The sequence below is a fragment of the Salvelinus sp. IW2-2015 genome, linkage group LG20, assembly GCF_002910315.2.
Source record: "Salvelinus sp. IW2-2015 linkage group LG20, ASM291031v2, whole genome shotgun sequence".
NCBI classification, from domain to species: Eukaryota; Metazoa; Chordata; class Actinopteri; order Salmoniformes; family Salmonidae; genus Salvelinus; species Salvelinus sp. IW2-2015.
The window spans coordinates 49,149,004-49,175,336 of NC_036860.1; the positions used below are offsets into that span (position 1 = coordinate 49,149,004).

General features: G+C 43.7%; 1 protein-coding gene across 2 annotated transcripts in view; it reads left to right on the forward strand.

The window, feature by feature from the left end:
• LOC111981552 (connector enhancer of kinase suppressor of ras 2-like) overlaps window positions 1–26,330 on the forward strand; it is an 81,609-nt gene extending 55,279 nt beyond the window's left edge. For both annotated transcript variants that reach the window (XM_024012866.2, XM_024012867.2), the window contains 10 exons: window positions 5,393–5,441; window positions 5,552–5,600; window positions 5,794–5,966; window positions 7,310–7,383; window positions 7,943–8,014; window positions 19,299–19,369; window positions 19,581–19,681; window positions 21,394–21,946; window positions 22,159–22,370; window positions 23,927–26,330. In XM_024012866.2, coding sequence (XP_023868634.1) covers window positions 5,393–5,441; window positions 5,552–5,600; window positions 5,794–5,966; window positions 7,310–7,383; window positions 7,943–8,014; window positions 19,299–19,369; window positions 19,581–19,681; window positions 21,394–21,946; window positions 22,159–22,370; window positions 23,927–24,148 — 1,576 coding nt within the window. In that variant the 3' untranslated portion in view covers window positions 24,149–26,330. The remainder of the gene's footprint in view (window positions 1–5,392; window positions 5,442–5,551; window positions 5,601–5,793; window positions 5,967–7,309; window positions 7,384–7,942; window positions 8,015–19,298; window positions 19,370–19,580; window positions 19,682–21,393; window positions 21,947–22,158; window positions 22,371–23,926) is intronic.
• The last annotated feature ends 3 nt before the right edge of the window (window positions 26,331–26,333 follow it).

Below are 26,333 nucleotides of genomic sequence, written 5' to 3' on the forward strand. Positions count from 1 at the left end.
TCGCACAGTATACGCCGGGCCCCCTCGATGTCCAGAGGGTGCGGAGGAACCTCCCGCACCTCAGACTGATGGAGCGGACCAGCCACACCGGCCTGAGGAGAGACACATGGAACGAGTGGTCAATTAATCAGGGGGGAGCTGTAACCTATAACAAACCTCGTTCAGTCTCCTCAGGACTTMAAATGGCCCCACAAACTGCAGACCCAGCTTCCGGCAGGGCAGGTGAAGGGGTAGGTTTCGGGTCGGGAGRCAGACCCGGTCCCCCGGTGCATACACCGGGGCCTCACTGCGGTGGCGGTCGGCGCTCGCCTTCTGCCGCCTGATGGCCRGTTGCAGACGCACATGGGCAGCGACRCATGTTTCCTCCGAGCGCCGAAACCATTCGTCCACCYCAGGTGCTTCGATCTGGCTCTGATGCCACYGTGCCAGAACCGGCTGATAACCTAGTACACACTGGAAAGGAGATAGGTTAGTGGCGGAGGGAGTTTTAGGCCATCTCTGCCCAGGGGACAAAAGCCGACCACTCCCCCGGCCGGTCCTGGCAATAGGACCGCAGAAACCTACCCACATCCTGGTTAACTCTCTCCACCTGCCCGTTACTCTCGGGGTGAAAACCTGAGGTGAGGCTAACCGAGACCCCCAGGCATTCCATAAACGCCCTCCAGACCCTAGACGTGAACTGGGGACCCCGATCAGAAACTATATCCTCAGGCACCCCGTAGTGCCGGAAGACGTGGGTGAACAGGGCCTCCGCAGTCTGTAGAGCCGTACGGAGACCGGGCAAAGGAAGGAGACAGCAGGACTTAGAAAACCTATCCACAACGACCAGGATCGTGGTGTTTCCCTTTGACGGAGGAAGATCCGTCACGAAATCCACCGATAGATCCGTCACGAAATCCAACAACCACGGCCGTTGTGGAACGGGTAGGGGTTTAATTTCCCTCTGGGCAGGTGTCTAAGTGCCTTGCACTGGGCGCACACCGAGCAGGAGGAAACATAAACCCTCACGTCCTTAGCTAAAGTGGGCCACCAGTACTTCCCACTAAGACAGCGCACTGTCCGACCGATGCCAGGATGACCAGAGGAGGGTGACGTGTGGGCCCAACAGATCAAACGATCGCGGACATCAGACGGAACGTACAGAAGCCCAACTGGACACTGGGTGGGAGTGGGCTCTGTARGTAACGCCCGCTCGATGTCCGCGTCCACCTCCCATACCACCGGTGCCACCAGGCAAGAAGCCGGAAGTATGGGAGTGGGGTCCGTGGACCGCTTCTCTGCGTCATACATCCGGGACAGTGCGTCTGCCTTAGCGTTCTGGGAACCTGGTCTGTAGGAAAGGGTGAAAAACATGGCCCACCTTGCCTGGCGAGGGGTCAGTCTCCTCGCCGCCCGGATGTACTCCAGATTGCGGTGGTCAGTCCAAATGAGGAAAGGGTGTTTAGCCCCCTCAAGCCAATGCCTCCTCGCCTTCAGAGCCTTGACAACAGCCAACAGCTCCCGATCCCCCACATCATAGTTTTGCTCCGCAGGGCTGAGCTTCTTCGAAAAGAAAGCACAGGGGCGGAGCTTTGGTGYTGTACCCGAGCGCTGAGACAGCACAGCTCCTATCCCAGCCTTGGACGCGTCCACCTCTACTATAAATGCCAAAGAGGGATCAGGATGAGCCAGCACGGGAGCCGAGATAAACAGAGCCTTCAGGTGACAAAAAGCCCTGTCCGCCCCAGCTGACCACTGCAGTCGCACCGGTTCCCCCTTAGCAAGGTGGTGATGGGAGCCGCTACCTGACCAAAGCCCCGGATAAACCTCCGGTAGTAGTTGGCAAACCCTAAGAACCGCTGCACCTCCTTTCCCGTGGTTGGAGACGGCCAATTACGCACGGCTGAAATGCGGTCATTTTCCATCTCCACCCCTGTCGCGGACAGGCGGTACCCTAGGAAGGAGATGGACTGCTGGAAGAACAGACATTTCTCAGCCTTGACGTACAGGTCATGCTCCAACAGTCGACCAAGCACCTTGCGCACCAGGGACACATGCTCGGCGCGTGTAGCGGAGTATATTAGAATGTCATCTATATACACCACTACACCCTGCCCGTGCAGGTCCCTGAAAATCTTGTCTACAAAGGATTGGAAGACTGATGGAGCATTCATCAACCCGTACGGCATGACGAGGTACTCATAGTCTTCAGAGGTGGTACTAAATGCCGTCTTCCACTCATCCCCCTCCCGGATACGCACCAGGTTGTAAGCGCTCCTGAGATCCAATTTTGTGAAGAAGTGCGCCCGTGCAATGACTCTGTCACACTGGCGATGAGAGGCAGCGGGTAACTGTATTTCACCGTGATCTGTTTTGTACCTCGATAGTCAATACACGGGCGTAAACCTCCATCCTTCTTCTTCACATAAAAGAAACTCGAGGAGGCAGGTGAAGTGGAAGGCCGAATGTGTCCCTGTCCCAGAGATTCGGAGACATATGTTTCCATAGCCGCCGTCTCCTCCTGTGACAGAGGATACACGTGACTCCTGGGAAGTGCTGCGTCTACCAGGAGATTTATTGCATAATCCCCCTGTCGATGAGGTGGTAGTTGAGCCGCCTTCTTCTTACAGAAGGCGAGAGCCAAATCGGCATATTCAGGGGGGATGAGCACGGTGGAGACCTGGTTTGGACTCTCCACCGTAGTTGCACCTATGGAAACACCTACACACCTCCCTAAGGAATGACGTGACCATCCCTTAAGAGCCCCCTGTTCCCACTAAATAGTGGGGTCATGATAGGCCAACCAGGGAAGCCCCAACACCACAGGGAAAGCAGGAGACTCGATCAGAAAGAGACTAATTCTCTCCTCATGACCCTCCTGCGTTATCATACGTAGTGGAGCTGTGACCTCCCTAATCAGCCCCGACCCTAAAGGACGACTATCTAAAGGCATGAACAGGGAAGGGCACATCAACAGGAACAATAGGAATCCRTAATCTAAGTGCAAATGAACGGTCAATAAAGTTCCCAGCTGCGCCTGAATCTACTTGCGCCTTATGCTGGGAATGCGGGGAAACCTCAGGAAATTTTATACATACACACATGTGCGCAACAGGGAGCTCTGGGTGAGTCGGGTGCCTACTCACCTGGGATGATCCACCAGTGCCCTGCCTGCTGCCTCGACTCCCTGGGGAACCTCCCCAGCACCGACCAGCAGTGTGCCCTCTGCGGCCACAGGTGGTGCAGGGAATGGCCCCTCCTCCGGTCCCCCTCATAGCAGCCCCTCCTAGCTCCATCGGATCGGAGGTGCTGGGGGATGGAACTGACGGACCCCGATCCTTACGTCCGCGGGAGGCCAACAGGTTATCCAGCCGGATGGATAGGTCCACCAGCTGGTCAAAGGTAAGGGTGGTGTCCCTGCCGGCTAGCTCCCTATAAACGTCCTCGCGTAGACTACACCTGTAGTGGTTGATCAGGGCCCACTCATTCCATCCCACGCCGGCGGCCAGAGTTCGAAAGRCCAGAGCGAAGTCTTGTGTGCTCCTCATCAAATCAAATMTATTTATATAGCCCTTCTTACATCAGCTGATATCTCAAAGTGCTGTACAGAAACCCAGCCTAAAACACCAAACAGCAAGCAATGCAGGTGTAGAAGCACGGTGGCTAGGAAAAACTCCCTAGAAAGGCCAAAACCTAGGAAGAAACCTAGAGGAACCAGGCTATGAGGAGTGGCCAGTCCTCTTCTGGCTGTGCCGGCTGGAGATTATAACAGAACATGGCCAAGATGTTCAAATGTTCATAAATGACCAGCATGGTCAAATAATAATAATCACAGTAGTTGTCGAGGGTGCAGCAAGTCAGCACCTCAGGAGTAAATGTCAGTTGGCTTTTCATAGCCGATCATTAAGAGTATCTCTACCGCTCCTGCTGTCTCTAGAGAGTTGAAAACAGCAGGTCTGGGACAGGTAGCACGTCCGGTGAACAGGTCAGGGTTCCATAGCCTCAGGCAGAACAGTTTAAACTGGAGCAGCAGCACGGTCATCCCCTGTCTGAGATGATACAAGCGTTCCCCTGCCGCTCTCCCTTCAGGTGGATGATTGAAAACATCCCGGAAGCGGCTGGTGAAATCCTCATAGTTGTCCAACGTCGGTCCTTCCCTTCCCCAAATGGCGTTGGCCCATTCAAGTGCTTTACCAGTCAGACAGGAGATGAGGGCATTCACACTATCGCGTCCCGAAGGAGTTGAGTGAACAGTTGCCAGGTAGAGCTCCAGCTGGAGTAGGAACCRCTGGCACCCGGCAGCCGTTCCATCATATACCCTCGGGAGCGCGAGTCGAATCCCACTGGATCCAGGTGAAGGAGGGGTGGACWGCGGTGTGGGTTGTTGTGGGAGCTGGGGTGATGATGAGGTTGCTGGAAAACCCCCATCTCTCCCATCGCTCCATGGTTTGCAGCACGCGATCCATGGCTGTGCCGAGACTTTGCAACATAGTCGCATGCTGCTGGACCCGCTCCTCCACAGGRAGAGGAGGGCTGTGTGCACCTGCTGACTCCATTAGAGGTGCGTGTTTCTGTCAATAGTCTAGGTGATGTGGATAAGGCGGAGTCAGGCGCAGGACACAGAGATGATGAGTAATAATCGTACCTTTACTCAATAAACAATCTTCCATRAAGGAGAACAAAATTCCAGAGCACATAAACGAGACAACTTGACAACAATAAACACGCTCAAAACCATGATGYAACCAGAGGGTTAAATAGGGAATAAATTATAACGTAATGAAAACCAGGTGTGTACAATCAAGACCAAACAAAAGGAAAAAGAAATGTAGATCGGTGGAGACTAGAAAGCCGGTGACGTCGACCGCCGCCTGAACAAGGAGAGGCACCAACTTTGGCGGAAGTCGTGACACATACAGTCCACTGCATGCTACACATACTTGCTTTACCTAATACACTGACATCCAGTAGAAAATCTACATCTAGTATATCACAAAAGTAAGTAGTGAAACTTAGATTGAGAATGATATGTGATGTCCATTTCTTCAGTCATTGTCCATGTTCCAGTACCATGCATGGTACCATCTGTCAGTAGAGCCATGTCCAGATGGGAATTCAGGCCAGCCCTGGGGAGGATAAAGATGCTGAAATGGGGACTAAGTTCTTTGGGACGAATTCTAGCATGAGATACACTCAAACAAATCAATGTTTCATGTATGTAACTCATGCACTCATGTCAATGGAATATATGCTTTAGTATTTTACTCACATAGATATCAAGTTATAATTCTACCCTTTATTTATGAATAGTATCCTTACATTGATAGCAGTACAGGATCAGCTTATCCCCAGATAAAGAGGGTTAGCCTCCATTTTGTTGCATGCTTACTCACCTGATCTTCCCTTTCCGCAGGTATGCTAGTTTTGGCATCGAGAGACAAGGAGGCTCATCCATGAGGAAGGTAAAGCAAATTATATGAAACAGTTAATACTACTGTTACTCCCCTAATATGAGTACTGTACTTTAGACACCTCTTCTAATCAAACCCTCTCTTCTTTCCTCTCCTTGCAGTCATTTCACTATGCGTCTTTAAGGACTAAGACCAAAAAGAGAACCAAAGGTAAGACATGAGGGATAAACCCATTCACTGTGAGGTTTCCTTTGGTGAACCTTTGTCAATAGTTTTCTTTTATATTAGGATTTGTGATGGGGTTGGAATGATGTTAGTATTAAGGATACAGTATCATCCAGGGAATGTTTAGTGTGTCCATGTGTCTCTAAGAATTTCCTGGGATATCCTGCTCTCCACCCAGGTTCTCTGACTAGCGCTAGCCGCAGGCGTATCTCCTGTAAGGACCTGGGCCACGGGGACTGTGAGGGCTGGCTGTGGAAGAAGAAGGATGCCAAGGGCTACTTCACCCAGAAGTGGAAGAAGTACTGGTTCATCCTCAAGGACTCCTCGCTCTACTGGTACACCAACCAGAATGTAAGCTGCTCTCTGACAGTACAATACAGCTGTCAAACATTACTTTATTTTCTCTTATCCACAACAGGCTTGCTGTTTACCAACACGATCTGCAGATTTGTCAGATATAGCAACACTACAGGCCATATTCCAGATACTGAACCATTTACAGTGCCTTCAGAAAATATTCATACCCCTTGACTTATTCCACATTTTGATGTGTTACAGCCTGAATTCAAAATGGATGTTTCCTTACCCATTTACACACAATACCCCAAAATGACAAAGTGAAAACATGATTTTAGAAATGTTAGCAAATTGATTGAAAATGAAATACATAAATATCTAATTTACATAAGTAGTCAACAACCCTTGAGTCAATATATGTGAAAATCACCTTTGGCAGCGATTACAGCTGTGAGTCTTTCTGGGCAAGTCTCTAAGAGCTTTGCACACCTGGATTGTACAATATTTGCACATTATTATTTTTTAAATTCTTCAAGCTCTGTCAAGTTGGTTGTTGATCATTGCTAGACAGCCATTTTCAAGTCTTGCCAAAGATTTTCAAGCCGATTTAAGTCAAAACCCTAACTATGCCACTCAGGAACATTCAATGTCGTCTTGGTATGCAACTCCAGTGTATATTTGGCCTTGTGCTTAATGTTATTGTCCTGCTCTCTGGCTCTGGCTCGCTGTATGGCCTTATTTGTCCCACTATTGTTTGTGGAGATATGCTCTGATGAAGGTCGACTGACCGAAAGCTCAGCTATATTAAAATAAATTAGCATATGACTGGTAGTGTGCAGAGATTTCTTTCCTGTTTCTCCAGTTTTGCCTTTTGCCTCCAGCACCTGCTCAAATGTAATTGAATTTGTGTTTGAAATTCATTGCTTGACTGATCGACCTTACAGATAATTGTGTGTGGAGTACAGAGATTAAAAAATCATGTTAAACACTATTATTGCACACAGAGTGAGTCCATGTGACTTATTAAGCACATTTCTACTCCTGAACTTATTTAGGCTTGCCATAACAAAAGGGTTGAATACTTATTGACTCAACATTTCAGCTTTTAATTTATTTGTTAWCATTTCTAAAAACATAATCCCACTTTGACATTATGGTTATTGTGTGTACACCAGTGACACAAAATCTCAATTTAATCCATAATAAATTCAGGATGTAACACAACAAAATGTGGGAAATGTCAAGGGGTGTGATAACTTTCTGAAGGCACTGTATGTTGAAGTGACATGTAGTGTACAGCGTATTCCAGTATGTCTGGTATACTTAATGAGGTGTGTCATCTCTACAGGCATATGGCAATGCATTGCTTCTTATTTCCCTTACCTCTCCTTTCCTAGGACGAGAAGGCTGAAGGTTTCATCAGCCTACCTGAGTTCCGAATAGATCGAGCGATTGAATGCAGAAGGAAACAGTGAGTGTTTTTGGGATTCATGTTTTATTTTGTCTCTCAAACTTTTAGTGAATCTGGGGATTTAAACGAAAACACAAAGCCTAAATGAAACACAGAAACAAGCACATCATACATTATTGCCAGCACGAGTGCTTATGTTTGGCTTCAAAGGGACAACACATAAACAGAGGATGCTGTTGCGTGGCATGACTATTTTATTTTCATAATAATAGCTTTAAATAGCTGTGGCACAAAGTAGTAGAAGTAATAGGTGTCTGTTTCCACCTGAGAAGCTGATTGGGTCACATAGGGATCAGAGAGGGGTCAACTGGCTAGGTGTGGCGTGTGCCAGCCAGCCAGGCCTCATGTCCACTATTACAGAGACTACAGCGGTGATAAGCACATCGCATATACAGTACACTTATTTGGCCATTACCAAATGCTCTGAAGCTCGTATTGTACCACGTGGTCTGGATCTAAGGCTAATGGAATGGAATTATGCAAAATTGAGATGTTTAAGCGTTAGATGAACTACAACATTACACAGACTAAATGGATATTTTTTCTGCTTCCGTTACAGTGCCTTCAAAGCCTGCCATCCCAAAATCAAGAGTTTCTTCTTTGCCACAGACTGTTTGGAGGAGATGAACAGGTAAGACCAGTGCTATGATGGTAGGGTTAGTTAGTGTGCTTATTTCATAAAATGATCTCTTGGTTGCAACAGAATGTACAGTAGGTGAACAGCTTATTTTCTAAGGCGTATTATCTGTTTCAGAGCATTCACAGCTGGAGCTGTGACATTGTTCTCCGTTCATTCTCAAACAGGATGAATATGAAAATATACTTTAGATATCTGTAGTTGTGTTCCACTGAAATGTTATTTTTCTTTGCTTTCTACTGAGATGAAAAAGAGCAGGAAGTATCTTGTTTCAAGGAACCCTCTGGGTCATCAGCTACTGCTTTGTTCATCAGAAACAGTTTCATCTTTCCCTTGTGTTATGATTGATTCACTTGTTATCATCTCTGGCTCTTTGCTTTGCAATTATGTGGCAGTGTTGATCACAAATTCCCTTTATTGATTGAGTAGCACTAACAAAAGAAAGGATGTGAGAGGATTCAGAGATTGCATATCATGCCATCGATATACATTATTTTCTTCAATGCAGACTGTTAAAGGTCCAATGCAGCTGTTTTTATGTCAATATCAAATCATTTCTGGGTAACAATTAAGTACCTTAAAATGGTCAAAAATAAACAAAAAGAGAGAATAGCAATTTCTCAAGCAAGAATTTTGCTAGGATTGTCGGGGAGTGGCAAGGGGAAAACTGAAACCTAGCTGTTATTGGCAGAGGGGTTTAGAAACTTTTCAAACAGCTCTTTCACTAAAAGGGCATTATCATCATTTTCATAATTTCACAGTATTATTCCAACCTCAACCTTTTAGCCCGAAGTCCAGCGTGCTATCGACTGTGCCCCAAAAGCATGCTCGATCGACAGAGTCGATATCCTCGCTTATAAACCCAGGATCGTTACACAACTCCCTCCTTTCGAAGAGCGCATCCTCGCGCTAGCTTGCGACTCAACGTCTTATAGGAACGCGCTCACTGGCCAAGCACACACACGTTCGTGGATGCAAGGTCCGATCACTTCTGACACCAATGTAATGAAACAAGCACCAGCGCGCTATTGACTGTGCCCCAAAAGCATGCTCGAGCGGCAGAGTCGATATTCACGCTTATAAACCCAGGGTTGTTACAATATATATAAAACACAGACAAATATAGTTATTTACTGGACTGGGTCTTTAATTATGAATTTTCTTAAGAAATATAGACTATAGTGCAACATACAGGGCCGGCGTTAAAGGGGCCTGACCCGCCCTACCGTACCTTCTTGCCCGTCAAAATAAAATATTTAAATATTGACCGAGACATGCGCCGACAGAAAGACGCATCAATCTCAGTTAAAGCATCCGAGCGAGTGAAACAGCACCCCTCTGTCTCAGTATGGGTAGACCATGTATCTGATGCTGTCTGGACCAAAAGAATATGGCATGTCATACGATTTCTGGCCAGACAGCATCAGATACATGGTCTACCAATACTGAGACATAATGGCTACATATAGAGGGGTGCTGTTTTGCTCGCTCGGGTGCTTTCTACAGTGATATAGTTTCAGCAGAGGAAGAGGCAAAGCGAGAGGGCTCTCTTGACAAAATCTGTCCAGTATAAATAAGACCAATGCGTTTCTATGGGAATAATATGCAGACCTAAACTTGTCGCCTGCCTTCCCGCCTTTGGGACAAAGACTCCCAATGTTAGGGCCGAGACATGAGCATCTCGTCATTATATGCAGATCTCTAGTTTCAGCCTCTTGTGAATTAGAAAGGAAAGATGGCGGGTGCACAGTTATGGAGCCAGATAGCTGCCAAAAGGTTGAATGTATGTATCGTTAGGATCGTAAGAAAATCCATACGTAAATTGTTAGGATCGTAAGAAAAGCCATGCGTGAAACATGAAACGAACTGTTAAATTTGATCTGTAAACGTACAAACCCAATGTTACGATTATGAATGAACATTTACACGTTCAATTCTTACTATGTCTCCCTTAACTCGGTTACAGATCTTTTTTATACGTACAAACTTTTGTCAGGAATGTGGCATCTGTAAAGGACATGAACTGAATGTAGCTAGTCAATCAAGCAACTCTAGCCCAGACGTTAGAGTTGCTTTGCAGCTTCCGGTTTCATTTCCAAAATAAATGTCAAGAGCTTGTTTTAGAACGGCATTCAATAACAACGTAATACAACTAGATGGCGTAGTATAGGCTTGGTCCTTCAGCAAATGACTTGTGTGAGAATGATACTATAAAGATACAGAAGAGCCTTGTCCAGAATAACCGCCTGAGCTGCAAAATATAAAGTAAATATGATTTAGGCTCGGCCTATTCCACTATCTAAATATGCCATTCTGCTGTGTGTTATTTAATGGCCATATAATTGCATAATTAATTTTTATAGCCGTGTGGGGCAACTGTGGTGATCATGTAACCTAATGAATTACACTTTTTCCAGTATTTGGGAGCATGGACTGTAGGCCTTATATTAGGCATTTTGACTGTTGTATTGTGAATTCCACTTTGTATGTAGGCTTGTTATAGCCATTTGCATTGCACAACCCCATCATGCAGAGGCTATATCCATATCAATAAATGAGACATAACAAAATATTGATTAAGTCTTGGCTATAACCGGTCCTGAGCAAAATAGCCAAGAGGTCCCAAATGGTCAAGACTATCTATAGCCTATTCTTATTGGCAGATCTGTTTTCCCTATCAGCCACTGCATGTGCTTCTTCAACTATTTTGTTTAAAATATATTTAGAAGCCTGTGAGCTAGGGTCTCTTTTTAAGTGGAAGCCTATAATAAAAAGTTATAAAACACAGAGTTCTAAAATTATTCCGCAAGACACCAGCACCAGAAATGATAGCCTAAATTGCAATGCCTATAAGTTGAAGGCCTATTTTTGTATTTGGATAGGCCTAAATGAAACATTGAATTATTAAAGTGATAGGCTAAAGAACTTTGGAGAATTGAGATAATTTTGAATARACACATGGATTTCAATAAACAAGTGGATAAGACTGTTCTATTCTCTTTGATTTAGTTCCTATTGTAACTCAGACAAATGATAGAATGGATGACATACTAACTGACTGAACTGAATGAAGGATGAATTAAATGTTCAAATATGTTGGAATGACGAGTTGCACGCATCATGCATGCTCTGCATTTTATTTGGCTAGTAGGCAAATAGGCCTACATTAGAGTATAATGACTCTCTGGCTGCATGCCTCCAGAAGGGAATCTTCTGAGGCTGAGGGGTTCTTTTCCGAAGGCGCATGGTGCTGTAGTGCTGCATAGAGATCACAAGCTCTTCAACTGGGCAGCAGTGTAGCTATGGAGGGAATAGACTATATGGAGACTACCTAAGACCACTGCAACAGAGTTATTGTAAAGTGTGGGAATAAGCTTATGCCAGACTTAGCCTACATTTAACGTCTCCCTTGTTAATTTCAAAGTCCATATGTTCATGACCCGATTAATATAAATCATGTCAAATTATTTAAAATTATTTTTAACCCCTCCTACATAATATGCTTTGGCAAGATTTTGAGTGATAAATGTCAAAATATTCTATAAAAATATATTTTGAGTGGCAAAGTCTCCAGTGGTTATACATAATTTATAGATTCACCAAACATCTATCATTATTCTATGTTTCATTATTCCTGGTTGATACTACTGGTTATGATTGCAGACAGAGCACAGAGACTGGGATGGTGCAATATTGAATTAGTCATATTTTGATAAGGTGCATGCATGGGGATGTCCATGTCACCAGAGATATGCCCATTATGTAGAGATGCACCTAGTGGACTGAAACTTCACTGTTGTAGGCATAATATAGCTAGTGCTATCTAGACTTGGCAAACAAATCCATTACATTAGCTACCTACATGTGAAGTAAACTCAACTGAGTAATAGAGAATGGAGACTTTTAACTTGAAAACGTGCWGGATACCTCTTTCCAGTTTCCCTGACTTCCGTGTTTTTTATACTGTGTTATGCTTGTTCGTGTAGCAATCCTCACAGGCCGTTTGGTATACATTTTTTTTGTTGGTGAGATGAAACTGCCAAAACTCTGAAAGTTATTATTGTACATCAGAATTGCAACACAAGATTTGTTCAAGCCTCAAGTCTGTAAACGCAACATGGTGTTTGTATGTTCACAGATGAAATTTCACACTTACGTTTCACGCATGGCTTTTCTTATGATCCTAATGATACGTACATTCAACCTTTTGGCAGCTATCTGGTTCCATAAACAGTGCACTGTTAGGATGCTGGATTGCCCTAAAATAAATGGATGTTTAGCTAAAATTATATAATTACTCCTGTCTACATAAAATCATTCAAAATACTTCACCGGGGAGCATGACTTATCCACAAAGGATCATTAGCTTCTTAAAAAAATGGCTGTGGATTGTTTGGGAAGCCCGCAATTTGATTAGTGCGCGTGGCAATAGGTCTAGTTGATTGAGTTGCGGCTGTCAGTATAAAGCATCTGAAATATGTGTGAAGATAATGTGTCTTTAGTATAATTTAAAATGTTGCATCAAGAAGGGGAGGAGGTGTGGTGAAGATATGGTGTGTCTCATTTCAGAATGCATGCATATGTAGGAAGGGCCCATTTGCCGATGTCTGATTTCTTATTGTCTTAACTGACCACGTACACCACTCATTTTTTTCCTCGCCTCACACAAGTCAACAAAGTCAGTTTTTTTTTTACATCCATTGTGCATGATAGTTCCTCAGTATTTGAAAAATCTTTCCAACACTCCCGGCCTCAAAAATCCCCAAGACTCTGTGAAAAGAGCTAAATATATATATCCAGTGGAAACGTCATAAATAACTGCTTTCTGTCCCGGGCTCACTGGAGCAGGAAACTTTGAGGGCCTGGAATAGGCAAGTTGATACATTGTTGCAGGTTTGTTAACGACAGCTTTGGACTGGACCCTCTGATTTGATGCAATGTTGAACTTCACTGGCAATAGCTCAAGTCAAGACAGATAGAAAGGGAGGCAGACATGCAGAGAAGAGAGATGAATGTGATTGAAAGAACCAGAATTTTCATTTGGATATTTTCTACTGTTCTTATTTGTTAGCTTTAGGCATATGTATTTGACTTAGTTGTTGTTGGAAGTTATTGGCCTATTCAGTGGCGATTTTAGCATGTAAATCTTGGTGTGGCAAACAATTATTTATTTTTGATGCATGCCAGCAAAGCCACTACACAACACTAAACAATACATTCATTGCACTATAACGGTGACAAACCGTGCCCACAACCTGTTATGGCCTACATATTCACCATGGTAGGAATCCTTACCACAGCTACACCTGGCTATCAGCGGAGCCTTGTCTGGCAGCGAAACAGTTCATTCAGCCTCATTTACAGGCTTTTTAAAAAACATAGCTGATATGGATGACTTGCTTAAACAAATTGGATTTCTACTGACAAGTGAGATGTACAAACTATGGCACAGTGGAACAATGAGCGGATAAGAGGCAATCCATAATTTCGATTAAGACATTAATGAATGAGCTAGGACGGACGTAGTCAATATAACTATTTGTTCAGCACTTTTGAAATGTACAGCGACAGAATTCAGAAAATGGGCCGTTCTTACAGTATTCTCCCTGTACAACAAGACAGAACCGTAGGATAAATAAAGGGGGTATATAAGCAGACAATGAAAGCTCTTACACTATTCAATGATTACAGTTCTCTAAAACAAGTTATAGGCTACATGTGCACCATCAAGTCAGAACAGTAGGCTAAGTTATGAGGGGGAAAGGGACCAAATTATTAGGGTGAGGCACATAACAGCTTACTACACAACATACACTTGGTATTACTTTCTTGGCGACAGTATACATATGTCCCTGGCATATTACATCATTTATGAAGCAGCATACAAGACATTTGGACTCACTTTGTTGTGCTGTGCTCACTTCAACAGGAAGGTGGCGCGGCGGTCCTTCTTGTGGGCTCTAGAAAGAGGCCCGAAATCCCGGCTTGGAATGCCGAGTTAGATGACCGTTCAAAATGATTTTCCGTATTTTCAGAGTCGCTGCTAGTTTTATCTGAGTTCCCATTTGTCTTGAACTCAATGAAGTCTGAGATTTCTCAGTTCCGAGTTTCCAGTTGTTTTGAACATGGCAGAAGTCATGCTGGATTGACAGCATGGCCAGTGTATTCAAACCTTTCTGGCCCATGGCGTTACCCGCTTTTTTGTGATATCCAATTGGTAGTTACGATCTTGTCTCATTGATGCAACTCCCCTACGGACTCGGTGAAGGTCGAGAGCAAGGCCGCACTGCTTCTTGACACACTGCTCGCTTAACCCGGAAGCCAGCCACACCAATGTGTCGGAGGAAACATTGTCGAACTGACAACCAAAGTCAGCTTGCAGGTGACTGTCCCGCTACAAGCAGTTGCTTGAGCACGATGAGGGCATCCTGGCCTGCCAAACCCTCCCTTAACCCAAACGACGCTGGGCCAATTGTGCACCGCCTCATGGGTCTCCCGGTCACAGCCGACTGTGACACAGCCTGGGATCGAACCTGGGACTGCAGTGGCGCCTTAGCACTCATTGTTGAATTTGCAATTTCCAACTTGTTGTTGTTGATAATGTTTATGTCCAATGGCTGATGAGCAAATCAAATCAAATGTTATTTGTCACATACACATGGTTAGCAGATGTTAATGCGAGTGTAGCGAAATGCTTGTGCTTCTAGTTCCGACAATGCAGTAATAACCAACAAGTAGTCTAACCTAACAATTCCACACTACTACCTTATACACACAAGTGTAAAGGGATAAAGAATATGTACATAAAGATATATGAATGAGTGATGGTACAGAACGGCATAGGCAAGATGCAGTAGATGGTATAGAGTACACTATATACATATGAGATGAGTAATGTAGGGTATATAAACATAAAGTGGCATAGTTTAAAGTGGCTAGTGATACATGTATTACATAAAGATGGCAAGATGCAGTAGATGATATAGAGTACAGTATATACATATACATATGAGATGAGTAATGTAGGGTATGTAAACATTATATTAAGTGGCATTGTTTAAAGTGGCTAGTGATACATTTTTACATAATTTCCATCAATTCCCATTATTAAAGTGGCTGGAGTTGAGTCAGTATGTTGGCAGCGGCCACTAAATGTTAGTGGTGGCTGTTTAACAGTCTGATGGCCTTGAGATAGAAGCTGTTTTCAGTCTCTCGGTCCCTGCTTTGATGCACCTGTACTGACCTCGCCTTCTGGATGATAGCGGGTGAACAGGCAGTGGCTCGGGTGGTTGTTTCCTTGATGATCTTTATGGCCTTCCTGTGACATCGGTTATGTAGGTGTCCTGAGGGCAGGTAGTTTGCCCCCGGTGATGCGTTGTGCAGACCTCACTACCCTCTGGAGAGCCTTACGGTTGTGGGCGGAGCAGTTGCCGGTACCAGGCGGTGATACAGCCCGACAGGATGCTCTCGATTGTGCATCTGTAGAAGTTTGTGAGTGCTTTTGGTGACAAGCCAAATTCTTCAGCCTCCTGAGGTTGAAGAGGGCGCTGCTGCGCCTTCTTCACAACGCTGTCTGTGTGGGTGGACCAATCAGTTTGTCCGTGATGTGTACGCCGAGGAACCTAAAAACTTACACCCCTCACTACTTCCCGTCGATGTGGATAGGGGGTGTTCCCTCTGCTGTTTCCTGAAGTCCACAATCATCTCCTTTGTTTGTTGACGTTGAGTGTGAGATTATTTTCCTGACACCACACTCCGAGGGCCCTCACCTCCTCCCTGTAGGCGTCTCGTCGTTGTTGGTAATCAAGCCACCACTGTGTGTCGTCCGCAAACTTGATGATTGAGTTGGAGGCGTGCATGGCCACGCAGTCGTGGGTGAACAGGGTACAGGAGAGGGCTCAGAACGCACCCTTGTGGGGCCCAGTGTTGAGGATCAGCGGGGTGGAGATGTTGTACCTACCTCACCACCTGGGGGCGGCCCGTCAGGAAGTCCAGGACCCAGTTGCACAGGGCGGGGTCGAGACCCAGGGTCTCGAGCTTGATGAAGAGTTTGGAGGTTACTATGGTGTTAAATGCTGAGCTGTAAGTCGATGAACAGCATTCTCACATAGGTATTCCTTCTTGTCCAGATGGGTTTAGGCAGTGTGCAGTGTGGTTGCGATTGCGTCGTCTGTGGACCTATTGGGTCGGTAAGCAAATTGGAGTGGGTCTAGGGTGTCAGGTAGGGTGGAGGTGATATGGTCCGATACGTTTTTATCTATAATGTCTCTTCATATGACAAGGATTGAAAGGGATTTGCCAGTAGATTGCCGACTTGATGCATGATGAGGACTGCTAGCTTGCTAGCTAAGATTTTGAAAGTATGATGTTGACATGATCAGTCCAATCAAAGCTACGGTAGATATAACGTGATTTTATCAATGACCTTTAGACTTCTTGGATGGGCACTTCTAATGTAAGTCTACGGCAGCACCCAAGGGGCTTAAATTTCCAAGCTCTAACTGTAGATTTTGTGGTGACGTAGTGTCCCCATCAGTGACAGAACACTGAGCCAATCACGGCGCAACTAGAGAACATTACCAACACCAAGGCTCCGTATTTTKCGCTGGCTGCCCCACCACCACAGAAAGCGCTGAGCTAGGCTGAAAAAAACTGCATTTTGGAGCTGTCTTACTCAATAAAGCAAAACAGAGAACATGTTTGTATGCAGCTTTATTAACTCATAAAAAATATATAATTACATTGGTATGTGACACGTATTAATGCCAAAGTAACATGCAAAACAGAAASGAAAAATATATATATACAGTTGAAGTCGGAAGTTTAAATCAAATCAAATCACATTTATTTATATAGCCCTTCTTACATCAGCTGATATATCAAAGTGCTGTACAGAAACCCAGCCTAAAACCCCAAACAGCAAGCAATGCAGGTGTAGAAGCACGGTGGCTAYGAAAAACTCCCTAGAAAGGCCAAAACCTAGGAAGAAACCTAGAGAGGAACCAGGCTATGAGGGGTGGCCAGTCCTCTTCTGGCTGTGCCAGGTGGAGATTATAACAGAACATGGAGAAGATGTTCAAATGTTCATAAATGACCAGCATGGTCAAATAATAGTAATCACAGTGAACAGGTTAAGTTTACATACACTTAGGTTGGAGTCAATAAAACTCGTTTTTCAACCACTCCACAAATTTCTTGTTAACAAACTGTAGTTTTGGCAAGCCGGTTAGGACATCTACTTTGTGCATGACACAAGTAATTTTTCCAGCAATTGTTTACAGACAGATTATTTCACTTATAATTCACTATATCACAATTCCAGTGGGTCAGAAGTTACATACACTAAGTTGACTGTGCCTTTAAACAGCTTGGAAAAATCCAGAAAAGGATGTCATGGCTTTAGAAGCTTCTCATAGGCTAATTGACAACATTTGAGTCAATTGGAGGTGTACGTGTGGATATATTTCAAGGCCTAACTTCAAACTCAGTGCCTCTTTGCTTGACATCATGGAAAAATCAAAAGAAATCTGCCAAGACATCAGAAAAAAATTGTAGACCTCCACAAGTTTGGTTCATCCTTGGGAGCAATTTCCAAACGCCTGAAGGTACCACATTCATCTGTACAAACAATAGTACACAAGTATAAACACCATGGGACCACGCAGCCGTCATACCGCTCAGGATGGAGACGCGTTCTGTCTCCTAGAGATGAACGTACTTTGGTGCGAAAAGTGCAAATCAATCCCAGAACAACAGAAAAGGACCTTGTGAAGATGCTGGAGGAAACAGGTACAAAAGTATCTATATCCACAGTAAAACGAGTCCTATATTGACAAACCTAAAAAGACCGCTTCAGTGAAGGAAGAAGCCACTGCTGCAAAACCGCCATAAAAAAGCAGACTACGGTTTGCAACGCACATGAGGACAAATATCGTACTTTGGAAGAAATGTCCTCTGGTCTGATGAAACAAAAATAGAACATTTTGTCCAAATGACCATCGATATGTTTGGAGAAAAAGGGGAGCTCAAGCTGAAGAACACCATCCCAACCGTGAAGCACGGGGGTGCAGCATCATGTTGTGGGGCTTTGCTGCAGGAGGGACGTGCACTTCACAAAATAGATGGCATCAATCGGAAATTATGTGGATATATTGAAGCAACATCTCAAGACATCAATCAGGAAGTTAAAGCTGGTCGCAAATGGGTCTTCCAAATGGACAATGACCCCAAGCATCCTTCCAAATTGTGGCAAAAGGCTTAAGACAACAAAGTCAAGGTATTGGAGTGGCCATCACAAAGCCCTGACCTCAATCCCGTAGAAAATGTGTGGGCAGAACTGAAAAAGAACGTGCAAGCAAGGAGGCCTACAAACCTGACTCAGTTACACCAGCTCTGTCAGGAGGAATGGGCCAAAATTCACCCAACTTATTGTGGGAAGCTTGTGGAAGGCTACCCGAAACTTTTGACCTAAGTTAAACAATTTAAAGGCAATGGTACCAAATACTAATTGAGTGTTTGTAAACTTCTGACCCACTGGGAATGTGATGAAAGAAATAAAAGCTGAAATAAATAATTTTCTCTACTATTATTCTGACATTTCACATTCTTAAAATAAAATGGTGATCCTAACTGACCTAAGACAGGGAATTTTTACTAGGATTAAATGTCAGGAATTGTGAAAAACTGAGTTTAAATGTATTTGGCTAAGGCGTATGTAAACTTCTGACTTCAACTGTATTTTTTACTAAATGCAGCCTACTGCTGCATTGGTCTGTAGGCTATCTCTGAGTTCTATGCTCTCATTTCTTTAGTCACTAATGGTTCACAGTGTATCAGTGTGTCTATGACAGAGGCTAGTGCTCTCGCCATAGTTTTAGATTTTTATAATTTAAGGCCTACTTCGGATTTTTATGATTAACCATTTTTTAAATGAAACTGTTCCATGAAAATGTGCAATTAAAAATAATCATAACTGGCACGCAGATCGGTAGAAATGGTAGGATGAATTGTAAGCTTCCCCAAACTTGAAATTCACGAGCTGCCTATGGTCTTTACTATTACACCCATTTAAAAAATGTATGCAAGTGCGTGCACACATAGGTCGCATGAAAAAATGGGCCGGCTATGGAAATCAAAGGCCCCTCCAACTGATTCGTTCAGGCGGCGAGTCTGGCAACATAACACATTTCAAACTTCCTGCCACTCCCAGTATTGTATTAGTTAGTCGATTAACCATCTCATGTTGTGTATTTGCACCCTGTCTTCTTACCCATTTTAGATGGATGAACCGGCTGGGGCTGGCGGCGATTGGCTACACACCCGACGATAAAGTTTCTCGCCCTGATGAAGGTAGGACAATCTGACTAGATGTTTAGTGACATCAGACAACATCCTGTTGTGATGTGGAAATTGAATGATTTTAGGACATTGACGTAAAATGTTACATAAGTGTGTTAGATCAATACCTATTGTACTGTAGTGCAATACTGACAGTATTGGCATTGATGAGGTCACCCAAGCTGTTTATCTTATTGATGTTCAACTTTGATGTGTGTTTCAGATTACTGGAGTGAGAGTGACCAGGATGAGATTGATGGTTCTATGACCCTGAAACAAGAGGGCATGTCATCACGCTGTGATACCTACCACCGCACCCCGTCTGTGAGTGCAGGCATCTGGTCCACATTCTGGAACACACACACACACACACACACACCAGTGGCGGTCGGTGATATTTAAGATGAGGGAGGGCAATTATTTTTTTCACAAGCATGGCCTTATTTCTATTATAACATATTGGATGACTGTCATTCATATTCCATTCACTCAGTTCAATGTAACATTGATAMGTTTAAGCTACAGTACTACATGATACTCTAATTTTCCCTATACCCATCATGAGTTTGCTACAGGTAGAGAGAAAAGACACTGACACATGGACAGACAGTGACACATTCAAAACCGCCTTGCACACTCTTGCCTGCATCTAGGGTGTAATGATTAGTCCAACAGTTGCAAACGAGAGTTTCTATTGGACAAATTCAGGTATGTTTATTCCCATTTTTGTTCCGTTTGCTTCTGTTTAAGAAATGTTTTTCGACAGAATCAGCGAAATGAATGCATCCCTGATCACACGTAAACACAGTTAACTTTCATAGCGGCCACGTTGTATTCTTTCTCGCATCTATGCGCTCTCCCTCTCTCACCTTTTCCCTTCGTATGTGGACTTCAATGCACAACAAATCAGCTGTATGTGACCAGGTGAAAAAACCTTTCCAAGCCAAACCGTATCATAACCGCTACACACAGCCTACACGCTACATACAAATCATTAATATCCAGACGGAAAATATTTACACAAGAAGCCACCTAACATCACACAGTCAAACTCTTCAGTCATACAAATCATTAATATCCAGACGGAAAATATTTACACAAGAAGCCACCTAACATCACGCAGTCAAACTCTTCAGTCATTTAGTAAGTTCACCATTCTGCGATTCTCACCGTTAAACATGGCACAGTGTTGTCACCATATCATTGTCACCATATTAGATAAAGTAACGTCGTAGACAACATAGCTTATAGAACTAATGCGTTAGTAAACCAACTACAATCATGCAGTAACCTTACGGTGTATAGTCAGTAAGCAGTTTAGCAGTTACACCGGCAGGTCCTGGTGGCAATAAATTAGTGAAACCAAAAGCTTACTTTGACTTGGAAGAGTTCCAGTGTTGTGTTGGATAGTCATAGCCAGCTAGCTAACATAGCATCACTCTGTTTGAGCTGGGTGTTTGAGTAGGCCAAACTAGCTAGCTGCATTTGTGAAACTGAAAGTGTTATTTTTATTTTTATGAAATTAATATTGTCTTTCTCTCTCCTTGAGTCTCTCCTAGCTGTAGCTTATGCTTTCAGTAATATATTAATTGTCTGATCCTTTGATTGGGTGGACACCATGTCAGTTCATGCTGCAAGAGCTCTGATAGGTTGGAGGTTGTCCTCTGGAAGTTGTCATGATTACTGGAAGGGGGTGAGAACCATTTGAAGTCAATGTACCCTGAGGAGGACGGAAGCTAGCTGTCCTCCGGCTACACCATGGTGCTACCCTACAGAGTGCTATTGAGGCTACTGTAGACCTTCATTGCAAAACTGTATGTTTTAATCAATTTGGTGACATATGGTGACATATGTATTTAGTACAGTTTTATCTAAAAAGGATCACTTTTTAATGATTTAAATGAAATTCACTGAGGAGGATTGTCCTCCTCTTCCTCCTCTGAGGAGCCTCCACTGATACGCACACTTATGCTTACACTCATACAATACATAATGACCCTATCATTAAATACCTCTGTCCACTGGCCCCCTTCCAGGTGAACTCCTCCAGTCCGTTCCCTGAGCGCCACTTCTCCAGTGAGTCCACGTACTCCCACTCCTCAGCTGAGGACTCCCGCCCAGACGCCCCTGGGAGCACCCAGTCCTCCGGCTGCCACCCCACCCTCCGCCCCACCCTCCGTGACACCCAACGCCGCTCCTGGCAGGACCTGATTGAGACGCCCCTCACCAGCTCGGGCCTCCACTTTCTGCAGACCGTGCCGGGGGAGGGTGACAGGGGTGACGGGGGCTACGGCAGCGGCCACATGGGAATGGGTCAGCTGCTTATGTCCCCTGAGCGCCGACGCCAGGCCACACTGCCCGCACAGAGGCGCCGACAACCTGACAGAGATGGGCCCTTCCCATTGGTGGACATAGAGGAGCGCGAGCAGCGCCTCCACCACTGTACCCATAAGCAGCGCAGCCAGAGCCTGCCCCGAAACAGGGACGTGCAGGGCACCAAGGGCAGCCTGCGCCCAGCAGGACCCTCAGAGGAGAAGAGTGAGGATGATGAGGTGCCATTCAGAAAGCACAACTCAAAAAAAAAACAAGGTACTTCCTGCTCTCGCCAGGCTTCTCTTTAGGACTCCTCAGATTTCAAGTTACTGTTTAAAAAATACACATATACCTGGTTATGCCTTGATTATATATTCATTTGATGACAAGGTTAGGCAAGGTACTTTGTAAAGCTTTTTTCCAAGTTAAAATGGTTGAATAAGGTTTAGTACAGAGCTTTGAAATCCTGTCCTAATTTCCCCGCTCAGATTCTCGGTCTAAAGAGCGAGGCCATGATCATGAGGGAGTGGATGGCTTTCATGAGCTGTACCGCTCCATAGAGCAGGCCAGCCTGTCTGCCCTGGGGGAGCAGAGGCCCTCCACCAAACAGGAGTTCAGACGCTCCTTCGTCAAGCGCTGCAATGACCCTGTCATCAATGACAAGCTGCACCGCATTCGTGCCCTGCGCAGCACGCTCAAGGTACGGAGAGGAAGGGCCTCAGCCACAGTGCAGGCTGTGGGGCAGTCATAGGCAGTGTTTTCCCCAAGTATATGAAAAGTAGCCAGCCAGGGAGTTCCGGACTTTGGGGTTCTGGGGGTGCTTTCCCTCCTGGGGATTTTGTTTTTGCAGAACAAGCTCTATTTTGGTGGCCTCTGGTACATTCTAATGCCTTGATTCCATCCAAAATACACAGCTAAATTATTGAATACTTAAAATCAAATCAAATTGTATTGGTCACATACACATATTTAGCAGATGTTATTGAGTGTGGTGGCGAAATGCTTGTACAACTTTACATCCCAGATTGGTTAAATGAGTTGTGGTACTGAGTAGAAAGACATGACTTTGCAATTAAAATTACTGAAAATATATGAATTCAGTGTGTTAGTTGTATTGGATATCATCTAGGCCTAGGTAAAATAAGCTTATTTTTTTAACCTTTAACCTGTCTTCTCTTGAGATTAAAGTCATATTTACAGTTTTGCTGCAAGATATGAATTGCCACAATGATGTTTGTTCTTCAAATTATGTATTTTATTGGCTCTGTGGCTGTGGACACTAAGGGTAAAGAAACCAATGTGTAATTCTGTAATTTGGGGGAACTATCCCTTTAACAGTTTGGCCTGTCAATCATTCACTGTGGGTGGGATTGTCAGGGGAGGGGCCAGGATGTTTCAAAGTTGGTGGGGTTTCAGACCTGTCAATCATTCACTGGGGGTTGGACAGAGGGAAGGCGGTAGCTTAGTAATACAGTCAGAGAAACTAGTCGAGTCTACTCTTTCAATTTAGTTTATTGTGGCAAGTTTCGACATGGGCTTCAAGTCCTAGGAAAATACAAACAAGATATTTTGTTTACTTGTTCCGATGACATGTAACTACATTGTATGATTTATGAATAGCAAAGTATATAGGAGATTGACTTTATTCAGTCAGTTCGACACTTTTTATAAACTAGTCAACACTTGCTGTTCGATCGTCAATCAAATCACAGGAAATAGCCTGTGCCTCGACTCCGTGGCTGGCTATATAAAATACACGAAATAAAATAGTTGAATGTGCCACAAAACAATAATTAAGTAGATTTCAAGTCATCGTTACATTACATGGGGCGTCTAAATTCACTCACAGGAGACGATGAAGAAGCATGTACTGAGAGTCGGGACAGACAGCAGACTGACAAACCAGGAGTGTTTCCCTGTCATCGCTCGCTTTATGACTGACAGGCGCCTTTCCTACCAATAGGTCACTAGAAGATGCATATTGTTTATTCTAGGGGGAGAAGGCTATACTGACTTTTCTGACTAGCGAATTTAAACTTTTAAATGAAAAGAAGCCTAGTTAATTTATGAAGTGGAAAAAGTAGCCGGACAATAATCAGTCTGTTATCGGTTGGTTAGCCGACGACCAGCGCTTAGGGAAAACACTGCAAAGGGCAAATATGAATGGTATAGGATGTTACAGGTCCAGCAGGTGGCATATGAGTGGGGTCATTTAGGTGGTATGTAAGCCAAACACTAACTGATGTGTTCCCACAGGCCAAAGAGGGGGATCTGGCCATTATCAGCCAAGTGCTGGACGACCCCGGTCTAAACTCCCAGAACTTCCAGGAGTGGAAGCAGCAACACCATGAGCTTTTTGTGGACATCTGTGAGTTCAGCTCTGCCCCGACAGAGTCTCACCCTGAGGGGTCCGACCTCTCACCCCTGTCTCCACCTCTGATGATGCACACCCACTCCTTCATCGAAACTCACGTTTGAGTGCTCAGATACAGAGTAACAGGAAGACACTGTGGAATCATGCAATCATCTCTTTCCCCCCCAATCGTCGATGCAGCCAGGGTCTACCGTCACCATTCACAGCAAATGAACTGACAAACCAATCACTGTAATATGTGTACATACTGCACTGAGGTCAAACACAAGAGAGTTACGGTCGGTGTATATACTGTATATTGGATAAAATAAGGCTCCCACGGGGTGCCATTCTGCATGTGTGGAGAAACTATCCTTCTTCATTATTATCTTCAAAACAGAAAATGCAACAGATGATAGATTGAAAGAGAACTTAACAACAAAAAGAAGACGAGAACTGTTTTTGGCTGATGCAGTGCATTTTTTTCTTCGATTGTCATTTTTGTTATTTATTTCCTTGCTTAAGAGGAAGCAAGCTTTGATTTCATTTCATTTTTTATTTCCCCTTTAATGCTGCTTGAAGAGAGAGCTATGTAGCGACGGGCTATAGGCATCATTCTGATTACAACAATGCACCCCCCTACTGGGCCAACATGTTACTGTGTGACCCTGAGCCCCCAGAAAGAAAGACCCAATCTGTGTAAAAGTGTGCGCACTGTATGTTTGTATAAGTGTGGAGAGGACAGGGTGTGTGAGGAAGAGAGAGTGAGAGAAAGAGATGGAGGTATTTGGGCTTTTAGTGTATGAAGCTCAGTAGGGTTTTATTACACATTTTTGTTGTATTTACGGATGTTGCATGTTTAACATGTATGTATAATTATGTACATTTTGTTTGACATTTAAACAAAGTAGTTTAGCCAAACACAGCTCACCGGAATGACACTTTTTACATTTATTGATATGTCTCTTTGTAGCTATTTTGATTTTGCCAATCATTATAGCATTTGTTGGTGAGATTTATTTTTGAAATCAAACATCTGCATGGTAGTAAACATGTACATGTGGCCATTGGGGTTGAGAAATGTGTTAAATAAAAATATTATATTGTTTGCATAGCAGCACCCTCTATTTAAAACTGTGAACTATATACTTGTGAATGCAATCTTTAGATTCTGTGACGACAGAATCTTTTTACTTATATTTTTCTTATAAAAAGTATATAAAAGACAAAAAGCATTGCGTCTCCTGAATGACTGTTTTTGCTTCACTCCACCTGTCACAGAAGTTACCTCCTGATCTTCAGGGTTGATTCAGGTCCTGAGTTTTGCTCATGTATTCTGTTCCCTTTCTGTGTCTCTGTTGATTTTATGTGAATGTACCGGCTTATTTTCAAAAGGATCCCAGAAATTGTGTCGATMAATTGTATTTGCTTAAGTTGTTTATTTCTACAGGTTAAGAAGTAGTACTGTAGTACTTCAATGTGTTTGCATTCCTTCTGTGCAAAATACATGATCAACAACTCATAACACATTTTTCATTTTTAAAGTTTGACATACTTGGTTGTTTCTTTTTAGGCCTATTTTCTGGACTTTTACCTGTGATGGAATATGTAATTTCTATCAAATTTCAATTATAATGTTTTTCTTTGTGCTGCTTAATATATGTTCCCTTATTCCTGGCAGGATATTGACATTTCTTCAATTCACCTCCAGTTATCATCCAGTATTGTGTCCTGATACTTAAAATGCCTTTAGGGGTCAGTACATTTGTTATACAGTATAATCTACTTCAAATTATACAGTATGATTACACAGGCCCTGCATTGTTTGGCTACATGTCATATTAGACATTTAGGCTACTAACATTTATAAAACGTGTCAGCAGTTACGCTCAAGTTGTTGCCCGCAACTTTAKATTTTATGAATAGCAGTACATGTATTGTAGAATGTATTTCATTTAACCAGAATGTAATTGTTCTCACAATGTTTTAAAACATTGTACATGAAATCTGCCCAATCTGTCCAGGGTTCCACTGTGTTATTTTGGAGGTGTGCACCTCATAGTACAACTGCGCAGGTGTGTAGCTAAGATGTAAGTTGCACTGCGACATTAAAAAAAGGAACATATTGCTCTTTTTTGGAAGTATATTATTATCTGTTTATCTGTACATTAACTGATTAAAAAAGTGTTATCAAGAAAGAGAAATACATTTATTCTTCCTATGATTCAAAAGTAGCCTTTTTGTTTCTCAGAAATATATACAGTACGAGGTTGTAAAACTGAAGTTGTAAAACCAATAAACTGAATTACT